Source organism: Lampetra fluviatilis, chromosome 4 (assembly GCF_964198595.1).
Source record: "Lampetra fluviatilis chromosome 4, kcLamFluv1.1, whole genome shotgun sequence".
NCBI classification, from domain to species: domain Eukaryota; kingdom Metazoa; phylum Chordata; class Hyperoartia; order Petromyzontiformes; family Petromyzontidae; genus Lampetra; species Lampetra fluviatilis.
Window position 1 is genome coordinate 14,318,437 of NC_136278.1, and position 16,405 is coordinate 14,334,841.

At 50.2% G+C, this 16,405-nt stretch overlaps 2 protein-coding genes across 4 annotated transcripts in view; both read right to left on the reverse strand.

The window, feature by feature from the left end:
• The window catches only part of LOC144931587 (protein Shroom3-like), a 65,767-nt gene extending 59,802 nt beyond the window's left edge, over nt 1-5,965 (reverse strand). For both annotated transcript variants that reach the window (XM_078855622.1, XM_078855621.1), the window contains exon 1: nt 5,825-5,965. In XM_078855622.1, the coding sequence (XP_078711748.1) occupies nt 5,825-5,871 (47 nt within the window). In that variant the 5' untranslated portion in view covers nt 5,872-5,965. The remainder of the gene's footprint in view (nt 1-5,824) is intronic.
• Nucleotides 5,966-12,598: 6,633 nt separating this feature from the next.
• Nucleotides 12,599-16,405, reverse strand: part of WDR11 (WD repeat domain 11) — a 41,133-nt gene continuing 37,326 nt past the window's right edge. For both annotated transcript variants that reach the window (XM_078855625.1, XM_078855624.1), the window contains exon 29: nt 12,599-14,557. In XM_078855625.1, the coding sequence (XP_078711751.1) occupies nt 14,316-14,557 (242 nt within the window). In that variant the 3' untranslated portion in view covers nt 12,599-14,315. The remainder of the gene's footprint in view (nt 14,558-16,405) is intronic.

Here is a 16,405-nt window from a genome sequence, read left to right on the forward strand (position 1 = left end):
GGGCATGGTATTCGCATGCCCGTCTTGGTCATTACACACATGCGCTGGGAAACGCGCGAGACCCCAGTTGTAAGGGAGAGTTTCTTATCCCTGCGAGTGGGCAGTAGCGGTGTGCAACTTGACAAGCCGGAGAGAGGGGAGGCGCCATTGGGTGGCGTGCTGGCTACACCGTCCCATTGTGCACAACGTTGCGGATGAGTCGCAAGGCCAACGAGACAGTGAGCGACAAGGTCAGGCTGCCTTGTCTAGTTCAGCAGTTGCCGTGGTGACAGAGCATATTCTGTAACAACTAATAGCTAATAAAGTAGTACCTAGGCTACCATAACCATAGCACGCATGCAGATCATAAATTCACCCTTCCGCAGGTCGAGTGCACATCTGCAACTCCTCCGTACACTTCTCCAATAACCACTGTGCGTGCATCGTTTGGATACCGTCAGAGTGTAGTCTCAACGTACCGTACCATAGTATTAAAATAATGTACAATTTTGTCTCAACAAATATTATGTTATTAATTTGTTCTTGATGTAACCCAAGTTGCCGTTGCAAAACAGGTGATGCAGTCTTGTGTATATTAACGGGTTTCTCTCGTCTGCGGGTTTAATAAACGTTCTCTGAGTGCCGCGTCGCCACACTCTTTGAAATTGCCGACATTAATATCCAATATCAATCATGATTCCAATCCCCATCATTGGCAACACAGATTCACAAATTGTAAGTGGATAATAATTTAAAGCTTTCTGTTGGCAGTAACCAGGTGATAAGACTCATGCCAACAAATTCCAGACCTCAGCGTGCCCATCAACCTGCAACACAGCATCTGACCTCATTGCACGACTTATTACTAGTCTTGCGCTTGTTCACCCAGGAAAGCCTCACTGAGTGTCAAGTCTTTTTTTCAGGAGGATCCTGCCAAGTTTTCTCCGTAGAGGGTGATGTTGCTGCTGTGCGTGATCCCAATTGAGTGATTTGCAGGTACAGTACATGTTTTTTTACTCAATAACATTCCTAGCGTTCCTCAGATGTAGAGGATGCCGCGGTGCCATGGATCTCGGGGAAGGAAGCAGCATGGTCACGTGAACGTTCTCGCATGAGACAAGCGACCGTATCCAGGGAGGCAGGATTGTGTTATTTTATCTGAATTGTTCCAACTACGCGCTGTATCAAAGACTACCTTGCAAAGCAAATACGGCAGAGCACCCTTACCGGGTGCTCACCCAATCTTAAACACACAGAGAGATTAATTCAAGCACTGTATAACCAACGTGCATACATCTGCGACTTATGGGCATACTGCAGTAGTGGACTTCCTCCAGAGTGGAAAGAAAATAATAAATACATGGACCCCCTGTGTGAGATTACAACATCGCATATCAATGGCCACTGATAACACTGCATTTCTTTTGAGTTGCGTGCCTTTATTGACAGGCACAGAGTTCACGAGCACGACCATTCGGCCTTGTGCTGCCTGCCCAGCAGAGCTCCCACGCTGCTCACCCACCAAGAGGCACACATCTTGCCTGGCACGCTCACCCACTAAAAGACACTCACCTTGCCTGGCACCCTCACCCACCAAGAGACACTCACCCTGCCTGGCATGCTCAAAAACAATAACCGCCATTAACCAGTGACATTACCATGGCGCTTGGGCCATGCTAGGTGAACTTTGAGGCCATGTGAAGTGCCGAAGGCCCACTGGCAGGAGGTCACGGAACAGACCCAATTGCCATGGGTTGACTGACTGAGATGACTGGAAGGTGCACCAACGGTGCTCCCCACTGTGCTAACTCTCTGCATTTTAGCCACCCGGCACTCCACTCACTGTTGTGAGCGTCACTCCTCTGCCGTCCATTGTTGGAAGGGCGACTGCCTCCAATTCCCCAGCAGTGTCCTTCACGAACCTCCTCCACAGAGGCCGAAATTACACTGCTGGTACCAGTCATCGGCAAGTCCAATCAACTCCACATCCTTCTGTTTCACATCAGTCCCTCTTTTCTTGAGCCCGTGTCGCGCTCGTTCAGCCACAAAACAGAAGCTGCTTGGGCAAGCGGTGGCTGGCCATGCAGGCTACATGACCCGGCCAACACAGCCTTGCTTGCCAAAGTAGTGTAAATCGGAGACATCTTTTCAACTGATGAGAATAGGTTTTCCCCTTTTTACTGGCAACAGGTGTTAAGATATTAGAACACCAAACTGAAACCTTTTACAAGGAATCATATCTTAACACCTGTTTGTTGCCATAAAAAAGGGGAAAACCTATTCTCATATTTTGGTACTGGCAAAGGAGGTCCCATGATGGATATCTTCTCAACCGTTACAGAAAAAAATCACGATGACCAAGATGCACTGCGAGAAAGTAGAATGAACGACGGATGGGACTAGTGATGGAATGGCAGCTAATGGAGAGAAAACGCTGGAGGGAGTGAACGAGCGATACGGGGAGTGATGAGATCAGCTCATGTGCAGGAGGGAGATGGATCTCGACTGCGAGGGGCGCCAATCGCGTGGAGGCGTTCAGACAGCAGTGGACAAACGATGACCGATGATGATGATGTTGAAGCAACTAATCATTTTTACAGGCTTAACTCAAATGTAAGAGAAAGTCAAATGTGTCTTGATTTTTTGATCAAATCAAGTGTTGCACCATGCATAAAACTTGACACCAAACAAAGTGTTTGCGAAGATGGCAAAAGGGATGAAGTAATGTCACTGCTTACAATTCCATATATGGTGGCAGTGCAATCGGCTCAAAGGTGGATGAGGCCATAAAACCTCTAAAATCGTCCTTGGTACAAAGTGCAAGTGGAATGTTGCACGAGTAACAGCCCCAGATGCGGCAGGGCTTAAGGGTCCTAGTTTCTCCCACCACCAGTTTCCTCTTTTTCCAGAGAGAGGCTCTTCCAGCTGCTCCACAGGGATCTTCCCCACATGGAACAATCTTGAGACCCACTGCCCCCCCCCTCCTGCGCTTATGCGAGGTGGGAATTCCCCACCAGGGGTCGACTACGCCCAGTCAACAGCCACGCCGTGCGTGAGAGCAGGTGCACTGAATATTGTGAAATTCTATTTTTAAAGACACCCACTGATAACAGCATTATACGGTCACTTGTGAGTGCTCGCAAGTGCAAATATTGCAGTTTCCTGATTCCCAGGGCTTGTGCCGTTAGTCCGTGTAGAGGACTCCTCCACATGGTTTATGTCACTTGAAATGTTATCGATTCAATTAATCAATTACATTTCCCTATCATGTGCACAATTTTAGTTTCTGACCTTAGCTTTCCTCTTGAACCCACGCGTCGTTTAATTCAACTCTATTGGATGTCTGGAGCCAGCGGTGTAATGTCTACCCTCCCATGGCACAAATCGTGACAGTACCTGCACGGGATGACCACTGTAAACTTCCCGCAATGCGATTGGCTCACTTTATTGGCCCACGAGGAGTGACGGGCTAAATCAAGCTGAATTTGAATGCATTCTGATTGAGAGTTGAGGCCCCAACCCACAGATGTGACACGAGACAACACCAAATATGCAGGAGTTACCTTCCCTTACCTAAATTCTGAGCTAGAACCCATCTGATAATGATGTCATTACTGCGCCGATATGCTCTTTCCCGCTTTACGGAGAAATCTGCCTCAAACCTGGCTCTGAATACGTCTCTTTTCATTCACCTCAGTGCTGATTTCCCTGCTTCCTGTCCCAGTCGCAGACTGGACAAAAACACTTTAAAGGGAGCAGTCCAATACTCAGGCACCCAAGGGGAGCTGGGTGATATCCGGCGGCACGGCTCCATCAGGCACTGAGCCCTCTCGCCAGCGTAGAGAATTCGCTGGAGCGTTCACATCCAGACTCACACAAGGGGCCGGTGAGGAAGACGTTCTGGGGGATATAAGACTCTGCTTATCTCTAGCACCTTATACCCACGTTGGCTTGCTCTTCACAAGCGGCCCCAAGCCACCAACGCCAATGCAGCACCACCATCACCGCCACCGCTAGAAATCCGTGCAGATGCGTGAATGCCCGTGTGACACAAACAGTCACGGCGTTATCCACAGCAGGCACTCACCCCGCATGCACACCACGTACTCACACAACACTCACGCCACACTCACCCCGCATGCACACCACACTCACACCGCACTCGCCACGTACTCACACCACACTCACACCACGTACTCACACCACACTCACACCACACTCACGCCACGTACTCACACCACACAAAATACAAGGATCCCCCGTATAGCCTTAATATAATCTTGAGGCAAGTGCTGTTTACGAGCACCTATTTATAGGATAGAAACACAGATCACACACATACCAATATGCGTGCACACTCACTATTCATACAAACTCACACCACACATACCATATCGAAACTACACACACCACACCACAACCATACAGAGACAACGAACGCATCATTAACACCACTCATCCTCACCGTAAATCACACCACACACTCACCATACACCATGAACACCACTCATCCTCACCGTAAATCACACCACACACTCACCATACACCATGAACAACACTCATCCTGACCGTAAATAACACCACGCACACCATACTTAACACCCCTCACACTCGCCACACATCTACAACCTCGCACACCCCCACACACCAAAAAGACAAAGTTATCCCCTTTAACCTGAACAGACCTCGATGAAGCCCGGCACGGTACACGAGGGGGTGGGTGGCCACGCCAATAGTGATGTTTACAGAGCACACCAGGTACTCCTTTGAGGCTGAGTCTATCTCGAGGAGGCCCAGGACCGGTTCAGATAATCGTCACCGGTGTTGGCCGTGAGCGGGAATCGAACTCAGGTGGACGGGTTCGTAGCGCAACGCGCTAACCACTACACTACCGCTTCACACACCACTCCCATTCATACACCCCACACACTCACACACCACTCCCATCATACACACACTCACCCCACACACTCACACACCACTCCCATCATACACACACTCACCTTACATCACTCACACACCACTCCCATCATACACACACTCACCCCACACACTCACACATCACTCCCATCATACACACACTCACCTTACATCACTCACCCCACACACTCACACACCACTCCCATCATACACACACTCACCTTACATCACTCACCCCACACACACACTCACACACCACTCCCATCATACACACACTCACCCCACATCACTCACCCCACACACTCACACACCACTCCCATCATACACACACTCACCTTACATCACTCACCCCACACACTCATACACCACTCCCATCATACACACACTCACCTTACATCACTCACCCCACACACTCACACACCACTCCCAATCACACACCCCACACACTCACCACACATTCACCACACACTCCCAACACATTCATCACACACTCACCACACACTCACCACACATTCACCACACACTCCCAACACATTCACCACACACTCACCACACATTCACCACACACTCACCACACATTCACCACACACTCCCACACACACACCACACACTCACCACACACACCACACACCACCATACACACTCACCACACACCACACACACTCACCACTCACCACAACGCACACCACACACTCACCACACTCACCACACACCACCACACACCACACACTCACCTCACACCACACACTCACCACACACCACCCCACAAACTCTCACCGCATGCCGTAGTCTCACCATGGCGCACTCGCAATAACATTCGGAGACAGTGGGAGACGACGTGAGACGAAGTTGCGAGAGACGAGGAGAGAGAGGAGGACGAGGGTGGTGGTGATGGTGGTGGGGGGAGTTGCGCGTCTCTTCCCACCTGTGGCTGCTGCTGCTGCCGCTGGCGGTGGCTGAGGCCGCGTCCATGGCCCCGCCTCGCTCGGCGGAGTCGGCGGCTGAAGGAGCCCGGAGCCGGCAGCGGGGAGCGCGGGGAGGCGACTGCCGTGGATGTTAAACCGAGAATGTGAGAAGCAGGAGGAGGGGAGGAGGAGCAGGAGGAGGGGAGGAGGAGAGGAGGAGGGGAGGAGGAGAGGAGGAGGAGGGGCCCTCGATGTGAGGAGGAGACTGCGCTGGAGGAGGAGGAGCGTTGGGATGAGAGGCGCCCTGACAACCTGGCGACAGACCCGCAGGAGGAGCGCGGCATGGGGAGAGGAGCGAGCGGGACGGGAGGACGAGCAGAGCGGGGGGGGGGGGCCAGGAGGGGGAGGGGGCCAGGGGGGGGAGGGGGCCAGGGGGGGGAAAGGGGGCCAGGGGGGGGGAGGGGGCCAGGGGGGGGGGGAGGGGGCCATGGGGGGGGGGAGGGGGCCGGGGGGGGAGGGGGCCAGGGGGGGGGGCCGGGGGGGGGAGGGGGCCAGGGGGGGGGGCCGGGGGGGGAGGGGGCCAGGGGGGGGGGGGCCGGAGGGGGAGGGGGCCAGGGGGGGGGGCCGGGGGGGGAGGGGGTCAGGGGGGGGGGCAGAGGGGGGGGGCAGCGAGCTCCTCTTAGCTGCAGTCAAGGGGGGGGGGGGGTCACACGCGAGAAGCTGTTGTAATCACTGCCAGCACGCACTCCCAGCCGCCTTTGTCTCCCTGCCCCAGGGGCCGACCTCTCGTCACGCCGCTAGACGGGACCGCCCTCCCGAACCCAGCAGGGGGAGCGAGTGGCCGGCCGGGAGAGCGGCCTCCCTCCACCCTCACCGCGCGTCCGAGCAGCGACCGACGGTACTCAGGTGAAGAAGGGCACCCCGCGGCGTCCATGTGTCGGGGCAGGCAGCCAGGCAGGGGTTGTCGTGGCCGCCAAGTTCTGGGTTCCAGATGTTTGGGACGCGGCCTCTCACATCAGGAGAGGGGGGCGGCGTCCCCATCGCCACCTTCCAACAGTCGGCACGCACCACGTAACATCACATCTCTACGGTGGGAGTGAAGGGACATTGCGGTGTCATTACAATAATCCGTGCCCACTTGTGGATTGTGTTTGGCAGACGCTGCTGAGCTGGCTGCGTGGGTGGTGAGGGGAGCCTGCAGGCCGGGCCCCTTACGGCCCAGAGCGTGGTGACGGCGGCCACCGCGCTCATTCTGCCTTCATCCGTCTTCATCCTTGACCCCGACGCAATTCCCGATCCCATCCCTCCTGGGGTCGCGCTGCAGTGACCATCAGAGCGGACCCACGCGGACGTCCACAATCAACGCCTCATTCGAGACCCAAAAATCCCACCTCCAGGCCTTGACATTCCTCAATGACATTGAAACAGCCATCAACCGCATCATATCATCAACAAGCCAATGCGTACTTGTTCATAGATGCGATTTTGGCCATGTAACCCCAACTATGGCCCATATTGAAAATCACTGTGGTCTGCGCTTAGATGAACAGCAAAACTACACGAACTCTCTAACCCTGAGGCCCTCTCGTACCTGGCAGACATCGACATTGGCATGCAGCTCTTTAACACATTGCTGCTGCCATAGGCGAGAAGAGGAATCGCATCTCTCCACTCCAGTGGCGTGCGGTGAGGTCAATGGCTGGGGAGGCACTGGCTCGTGTCAGAGCCAGATTCACACACTGAGGGGGCGTGGTTTCACTGAGGGGGCGTGGCCTCAATGAGGTCGGCGTGTTAGACACGTCCCCCTCAGTGAGGCAGATGTGATAGCTGCCTCCCCTGGTGCTTTTTCATTGCAGTTTCATGACGAGACCAGCGAGCCTCAATATCTTTATACACATACGTGAAATAAGTTACCTGGAGTATGGAAGGCGAGGACATTAAATGAAGGGGTCTACAAACATTACATTGGTGACATACTGAGATAGTAGCAGGCACGCGCTTATTGCCCGCGCTCCATCCAGTTACTGAGGGGTTGCGCAATCAGAGGGGAGGCTGAGCTCGTCGCTGCCTCACCTCTCGTCTCTTCCTGTATTTGCAGCGGAGCTCCGCAAATTTATCGATTTTTACCATAAAAATTATTGGAATCGTACAGAAATGACATTTATAATACAGATCAGTGGAAACATCTTAATATTTATTTTATTAGATTTTTTTTTTTACTTTTCGTAACAGATGTTTTCATTGGAGTATGACAGGTGAGGCTCTGCCTCCCCTGCCTCCCCTGACCGCACGTCCCTGCTCCACTCCTGCCTCGATCCTCCGTTCCCGCCTCGCACATCAAAGGTCCCACCGCTCTCCCCATCCTTTCCACAACTCACCCAACCCCAACACTCAGCTCCTATCCGACCCCACTGGATTAGTCAATCACTTCCTCCCTCACACCCTCCTTACTTATTACCCTGCTGCACTCACTTCCCCAACATCTTCCCTCATCCCCATAGTTTTCTCGAGCCCATCAGCCCCACTCGCTCCGCATATCGACGCTCCACATGCCCCGTCTCCAGTCGCCACTCCGCCTTCATCAAAGCTTCCCCACACACCTCCAGCACCTCGACTCATCACGCAGGAGGATATTCGACTGCTGTGCCCAACCTCCTCCACTCAGTGCTGGAACAGCAGCAGCACGTCATCATTTAGCCTCTCAAACACATGGAAGGATGCAGCAGAAGCCATTCTGGACACGTTGTTACGACTTATCGATCAATAATAATAATACTACGATCCACCTGGCATACATTCCTCTGGGGCTTTCTCAAAATGCTAGAAAAGGAATTCACAAATATCCAAGAAAATAATGAAACATTAAAACTAAGAATTATTGTGTGGATCTTATACACGACCATGACATGCTATGAAGTGGTAACTTATCTTTAGCATTGGCGTTGATTTATACAGCGAGTCCTCGTTTAGCCCAGTAGGTTCGTTCCTGAAAAGTGCCGCGATAAGCGAAAACAATTTCCCCGTAGAGGGGCCGTCCATAAATTACGTCACGCACCTAGGGGGGGGGGGGGGGTCAGACATTTGTGACGAGGGGGGGGGGGGGTTGAGAAATGTGACGTCACATCAAATGCGCAACTTTAAATAAATATAGACAACATGTTCTAATTAATTAAATTGACTTTTTAATAAAAGTTTCTCCTACAACATCAGAGTGCAGCGCCATATTAAATACGCACTACAATGACAATAGTTTAAAGCTATTTGAAGGCAGAGCTTTGTGACGTCATATTTGAGGGGGGGTCCGACTTTTTGTGACGCCGTGTGACGAGGGGGGGGGGGCAAAAATCGTCCAAAATCGCGTGACGTCATTTATGGACGGCCCCGCAGGTAATGTGACGAATGGAAGAATCGCGTTATAGCGAAAACGCGTGTGGACACCAAGCGTTAAGTGAGGATTATCGTATTCTATATATAAAAAAAAAATCAAACATCTGCAATGTTACATTTATTCAATTGCTGGCAAGAAGAGTGATGCAGTTCCCACATTGTTCGGTAAAAAATATTAGTTTAGCTATTCTTTCTACGAACACAAAAATGTATCCGTTTTTGGAAATATATATTTGGCAATGCATTTAGAATGTATATTTAATGTATAGATTGTGTTTGCTTCTTTGAGAAAAAAAGTTCAGAGCCCTCCCGAGGGGCGACCACCCCAGGCCCCGCGCTTTGGGGGGGGTCCCCGCGATTCAACGTCACGGTGCCAGATGGAACACTTCTGGTTGAGTTTGAAGGCGCCGAGGGAGGGGCCCACCAGGGTGTGTAGTTTGCCCCGGGCCCCGCACCCCCAATCATGGACGGCCCTGGAGAAGTTGAATGGGTTAATATTTATGGTGTCTTCAAAAGACAGGTGGTCTAAAGCTAATCATCACCTTAAGGTGCCTTTTGAATAAAGTCCAAATACAAATACAGTGCCGTACTTTTAAACCGTAATAACCTCATTCTATTGTATTCGGTGCACGTTGGACGAGTCGCAGCAGCGGTGTGTGCTTTGGGAGCTGGTGTCTGGAGTGGCGGTGAAGGAGCCTTTGCTGCGGCAGGCGGACACCTGTCCGCGGCTACGAACGGAGTTTGTATCCAACAAAGCCGAGAGAAGAATCTCTGCTGCTTCAGTAGCGAGCGCATTCACCGCAGTTTGAAAAACTCGCGTGCCAACGCGCGCGCACATCGCCACCGTATTTCTCAAGTCAACGTGACGGGAGGTGGGAGCGCTTTGTTTTAAAAGGTCTCCGTCTCCGCATGGGCCGCGGCTGTAAGCAAAGTGGAATGCGGCGCATGTCTCGAAGCCGTGCGCGTTTCGCCGCCCAGCACTACTGAACTAAACGGTAGTGTTTGCACAGCACACACTCTGGTGCGCGCAAGGGCCATCAGTCACAGAGGGCCACGTTTGGATGGCACTTACAACTGCGTGCCACGCATGTTGTGGCCACTCCTTTCCATTGGCATGTACGTAAAGATTTTCATTTCAAGGGCTGCTACGACTGTCGAGGCAGGTCTAATTTTAAGCAGGCGGCACGAATGTGATTCTGCAGTCGGCTGCGTGGTGGAACGCACTGCCCATAAAACCAGCATGGTGTTAGTAGTCCACTGCGATCAGGCCTCTTTTAAGGGATGCAGCTGTCTCCCCTTTTCCTCCTTGTCTGACACAGCCTGCCTGGCCGAGCCTTTACTCACACACACATCACCTTCCACAAGACCCTCTACTTCCTAGCACCCTCACTGCCACCTCGGCTTGGTACGTGTGGTGGTTATTGCCCGACTAACCCCGGTATAAAGTTACCTCCACGGAAAATGAATCAAGGCAACTTCTTCCCTTCCATCTGAATATTTTCAGAGATGCGTTGAAGACGTATTGCTAAATGCTTTCAAGTAAAAATAACCTTGACGCTGTATTCCAGTTCGCACACGCCATCAACGCATGATGTAGCTTATTGGGATATTAACGTGCTAAAATTACCTTTTTATTGTTTCAAATGTCTCCTTATGCATCTTGTGTTAAGTCCAATATCTTATTGCAGTGCAGAATAACTTTGATCAATATTTCCTTTCATTGTCAGACAATTGCACTGTCAGGTTGCACGGAAATCATGTTCTAAGGCTCAGCCCTAGAGCTCCGGATAAAGTTGTGCCCTGCATTTACCTATTTTCAATGGTATTGAGTTCACAACCCATTAGACATACTTGTCTGCCAACACATACATGGAACTTCAGTCACGCTTTTGTATATACGCGATACATTGTGGATACACGGCTTAAAGAATGCATAAAAGCAAAGTGACAGCTCATACGAATTGATATATCACAGGCACTGTGCATTGAAGCCAGCTTCCCTCATTTTAATTCAGGTAACCCCAGGTTACCTTCCCTCCACTTTCATCCTATTGGTCCCTTTGCCTGCTGCTGGCCACTGCACCGCCCCACACCATCCCATCCCATGTCATGGGCAACGAAAGAAAATTGAAAGCAAATTTTTTGATATTTCCACAATGGGATGATGGTATGAAATTTACGGGATAAATATTACACATCCATATGTACATGCAGGATATGTCTGCACATGTCAATTATACAAACCTCGAAAATACCATTACAAAGGGAATACGTTTAAACTTGAAAATATACGGCCACCAATTAATCAAATCAGTTTTGGCCACCAATTAATTTGACCATAAACGAGTATGCCAAACAAGACGTTGTTGATGGTGGAGTCATCATGGTTATCAGCCATGCGTTATCCACTGCTGGATGAATGCCTCAAGTCATTGTCATATCTCACGGTCTTATTTATCTCCTGCACAACACAAGGCCGATTTAATGGCTCCAATGTCCACTGATTAAGCAACTTCTTAGAGACATTGGAATGTTGCTTTTATCAAGTCCAACGGTTCAAAGCACCCCAACCTGCTCTGGTCTGTCACTGTTTTCATTGGCTGCCCTATGTACACGTACTCCAACGTGTATTGGTTACTCTCCCTGACAGATATCTTAATTTATTGGTCCATTTTTGCACATGACATGAATCCAGCCCCACTTTACATGTTTATAATTATCATATTATTGCAGTGAGAGACTAAAACACGCGCGCGCGCGGTCGGAAGGCGTGGTGGAGTAGATAAAAGACATTCCAGGTTTGTTTGGATTATTTTTAGAAGAGCTTTGCCGACTAGGATGGCCAGGCAGAAAGTTTGTTGGAAGAGAAGACCAGTTTAACTGACAGGTTTCATTATCAGACCACCGAGGGTCCGAATTTTGATGGATTATTGATGAGAACTATTCTGTCCTTGGCCCTATAGCCTAAGTGTCTTCACTGTTGACACGAAACTTGAATTGTCTATGGTCAAGGTATTAATTAAAATATGACCACCACATTTTACATATGGTAACATTACCACGTTTTTGTTCAGTCAGCATTATTTCTAACTTGCTGGATGTAACTTGTCTAGATGTAATTGCTTTGTAATAAAAAAATGTACAATCTTTTTTTGCCTCTTTATTTAAAAATGTGCAGGAATTTTTTGGCCGAGGCTGATTAAAGCAAAAAATACTTTCTACAGCTTTCAAATGTAAGTTCACGATTTTCAATGAGGTGTTCTTGTTTTTGATTTTACAGCCAAAAGGAATTATCCAGAAACTGTTTAAACGTTTTGTTCTTAAAACATTAAGTATAACAAAAAAAAATCCCTAAATGAGAACATTTCATCCCGAATCACATTTACAAAATAAATCGGTGTCAAACGTGCAGCTGAAAACGCCTTTGCCAACAATGCAAATCACGTCGAGTTTATTTAGAACAGCACATCATCACATCATCACAGCAACAACAGCTTTGAGTACAGTTACGTTCGGCAGGAACACTTAAACGTCGCTTTATAAAGTGTTCAGCGTGTCCATACAGTATTGTACTCTAATCCAGGAGGAACAGCTGATCCACCTCGAGGTCGGCTGCTGCCAGTCGTTCACCTGTGTGTGCACATCGGTGGTCTGCATCGCGTATCTGCAGGTGCACACGTCACGGCAGCAAATAACACAGCGGCTGCTCCCGCAGACAGCTGCTGTTGGCAAGAGGCCGCTACATGAAGTCCGATAATAATTTGGTAGTCCACATATTTAACGTTCCGCATCACGTGAAATGGAAAAACATTTTAACCACAAAAAAAACATCGTTAAACCGATTTGAAAAGTGATCATAACGTTAACTTTATTTGCATTGTTACGTAATGTGTACCAATTGAATGTTGCCACCTCAAATACTACCAATGTCCGCTCTGAACCTGGACGACACAGGCATGCGAGTCTGATCATCAAGAGGTTGGCTGGTGCCATCACCTGTGTCTTGGGGCTGGATTACACGGTCCACACAGCTTACCGCTCTAGACCAGATCTGTTCAGAGCGTGCTCATGTCAATGCAAGCCAAGCTTTGCACAAATGAATGTGTGCATTCGGAATTTTAAGAAGGAATGCTTTTGTCTCATTTTCTTAAGATAATGATAACATCGGTAAATACATCCCATGCTGTGGAGTCACGTGTTTGCACCGGACGATCCGACACGTATCCTAGTACAGCAGAGCTCCTCTCGCACATCATCCTCGCGTCGCGCCTCGCGATGTCACCCCGCGCCCAGGGCAGCGTGGCCCACAGACCCACGAGCAGCTCAAGGGGTCCCCCACTCCTTTTGGTGGTATCAGCTGGAGGACAGGGACCGAGCGACACGCTTTGGTGTGCGCTGCCCCTCAGCTGGGGTTTTACTCCCTGCCGATGGAACCTTTAAACACGTGTCGGCTGTGTTCCCATTTCATAGTGGGGCCAAACGTGTGACACAAAACAGAATGGACTCGATGCAATCGGTGATAACTGCTCATGTTTCAGGCTTAATCCAAAAATGATTCTGCATTGCGCACCTAAACGCTACCATCAGTCCTCTCCAATAGGTCTGTCCACAGCCACATTCCAGGGCCACTTTGGCCAAAGCAATGTGTACATCAATTATATTGTACCTTGTGTTTGTATCAAATACATCGTCACATAAAATCATTTTAGGGTGTCGGTGTGTTAGATTTAAAGGTTTTTCAACCCTTATCCGTGCATCTGCATTTCCCCATATCTCCATTGCAAATTATAGCCTCAATGTTTCATATGGTTTTTAATAAAGAGCACTCTCAAGAAAGTGTCTGCTAACGGTCCACTCGTTACAGTCCGTTGTTCCTTTGCAACTCTTCGTGCCACAAGCCCCACGGAATGGATTCGTGAAAGGCGCTCCGACGCTGCGCCTCTGGTGCAGTGTTGCGTGCCGCACGCTGGCGCCATGGGGCCCCCCGCACGCCGTCTTATCGAAGAGTCCTGCGCTTGCTGCGTTGGGCCCCGCGAATGCGGTCTCTATCCTTCCCAAGCGCGCCCCCCCCCCCCCCCCCCACCTGCGGTCGGCACCCCGGGGGGCCCCCGGAGTCGGCAAGCCCTACGCTTCTACCATGCACGACGAGCCCAACGTCCCCGGCACATGCGGCGCCGCTTTGTCGGGCTCGAGGCCGCTCGTCTTGTTGGAGTCCGGTGTCTCCGCCTCCCGAGACGGCGCGAGCTGGGCCAGGATCTCGACGCCGGCGGGGCCGCCACGTGCCGCGTACTCGGCGGCCGCGCTGCCCAGGCCCAGCGAGCGCAGGTAGCGGCCATACTCCGCGCACACCGACTCCGTCAGGGGCCGTGCAGCGAGGCGCGCGCACACACGCGGGTCAGGAAAAACACCACGGGCTGGCAAGAGGCAACTCACAGCCACCCTCCCGAGCCATAACCATCGTGTTAATAAATGCTCATTCATGGACTTGGCCAAACATCCCAATATAATGCTACAGCTGTGGTAATTGTTGGCGCTGCTTCAGCCCACTTTCCCATGCCCCGGAATCTTATAAAACTGTGCAGAGTGCTTTAAACACGTGTATCTATGTATCATAAATGCCCACTCCTACCGAGACATCACCTCACAGCCATCAACTCAGCCGTGGCCGAACCTACCGCTCCTGGCACAGCCGGCATAAAAACACCATGGCCATAGACTCTGCAGGAGGTATAGGGCAAATGCTGTTACACTCATGCCTCGAGCAGAAGAACCTTGGTGACAGCAAAGTGCAAGTACACACTGCTTGTTTGTGCTCCGCTGTGTGTGGGATTGTACAATTACACGCTCATGTAAGTGCATGTGTGTGTGCGTATGTCGTGTTGGCAATTCATCCTTCACCTCAGTTTAGCCCCCTGTTAGGCAAGTATGTGCTGTTTGTGTCGTGCAATGCCATAGAGGGAGAGGTTGTTTTTAGCCAGTTGGCCTGAAAGGTCCGACCAACGCAGTAAAATCATGATGGATAATGGAGGCGGCTCTGGCCTCCTGGTTCTCTCGCGCAGGAATAATGGCAGGGGACGTGACCTTTGCACGTAAAAATGCTTTTAACGACAATGCCTAAAAGTCAGCCATGAAATAACAGTACCAACTACTCCATCTTGTAGCCAAACTCTAATTTATAGAAACCCTGAGGTGGAGCTGCTCACAGGAAACTCATCAGGTAATTAATTAAATACGAGACCCATTCAAATTCCTTGCAGAGGCAACTGCCCAACCCACATATCCATGGGAAAGGCTTTACAAGAGGTTCCACTCTGAGAGGGGATGGTGCAGATTGCAGCAACTAAAAGGGTGTCGCCTCTACGTGCGAGGAAAGGTTGTGGAGATAATTTGTAAATACTGCTACGTGGGCAACCTAGGGCAGCAAAGTGGGCAGCCGCTACAGCTGAAAGGAATTCCAAAGGGAAGTCCTAAACTTAAAAAAAAACTAAAACTTTTTTTATTTTTACCAGGTAAGGCCCACTGAGCTAAATATCTCTTTTTCAGATGCGACCTGCCCATGAATGATAGCTCAACGAAGCGGTTTATCATGTGGAAACTTATACCAGCCAAATACTCTAAACGCATGTTTTGAAATGTGGAGGAAAAAAACGGAGGACCTGGAGAAAAATCCACGCTACCACAGGGAAAACATGCAAACTCCAAATATACAGGCATCAGGGTTGTGATCGAACCCACGACCTGCTGTATACAAGGCGAGGGAGATCACAGATCATCCCACGACACCAATAATCCAGGCTTTCAGTCTTCTGTGCTTGTGAATGCCCACTTCTAATACGGACCTTCAGGACCCTCTACCATGGAAGCAAACCAGAGTCAAAGCCGGCTATTGGACATGTTTTGATCGTCTACAGGGCCATTCCGTAGGAATCTCCATCTGCTCTCTGTTCACAGGAAAGCCTGTAAATGTAAACATTTGCCTGCAGACATAGTTCATTGAACCACATCACGCATTAACATAGGACCATATCCATAGTATTAAATCAACTCCACCTGTCCTCTCCAGCACGTTTAAGACTATCTAAACCTCCCTAGGGGCCAGTTGGTTAAAACATCAAGATCTTCCTTTCTTCTCAGTGAAATGAAACACCCCATTATTATTCCTATTTAATCTTGCTATTTAACCACACATTTAGCAATGACCCGGTGAATGTGGT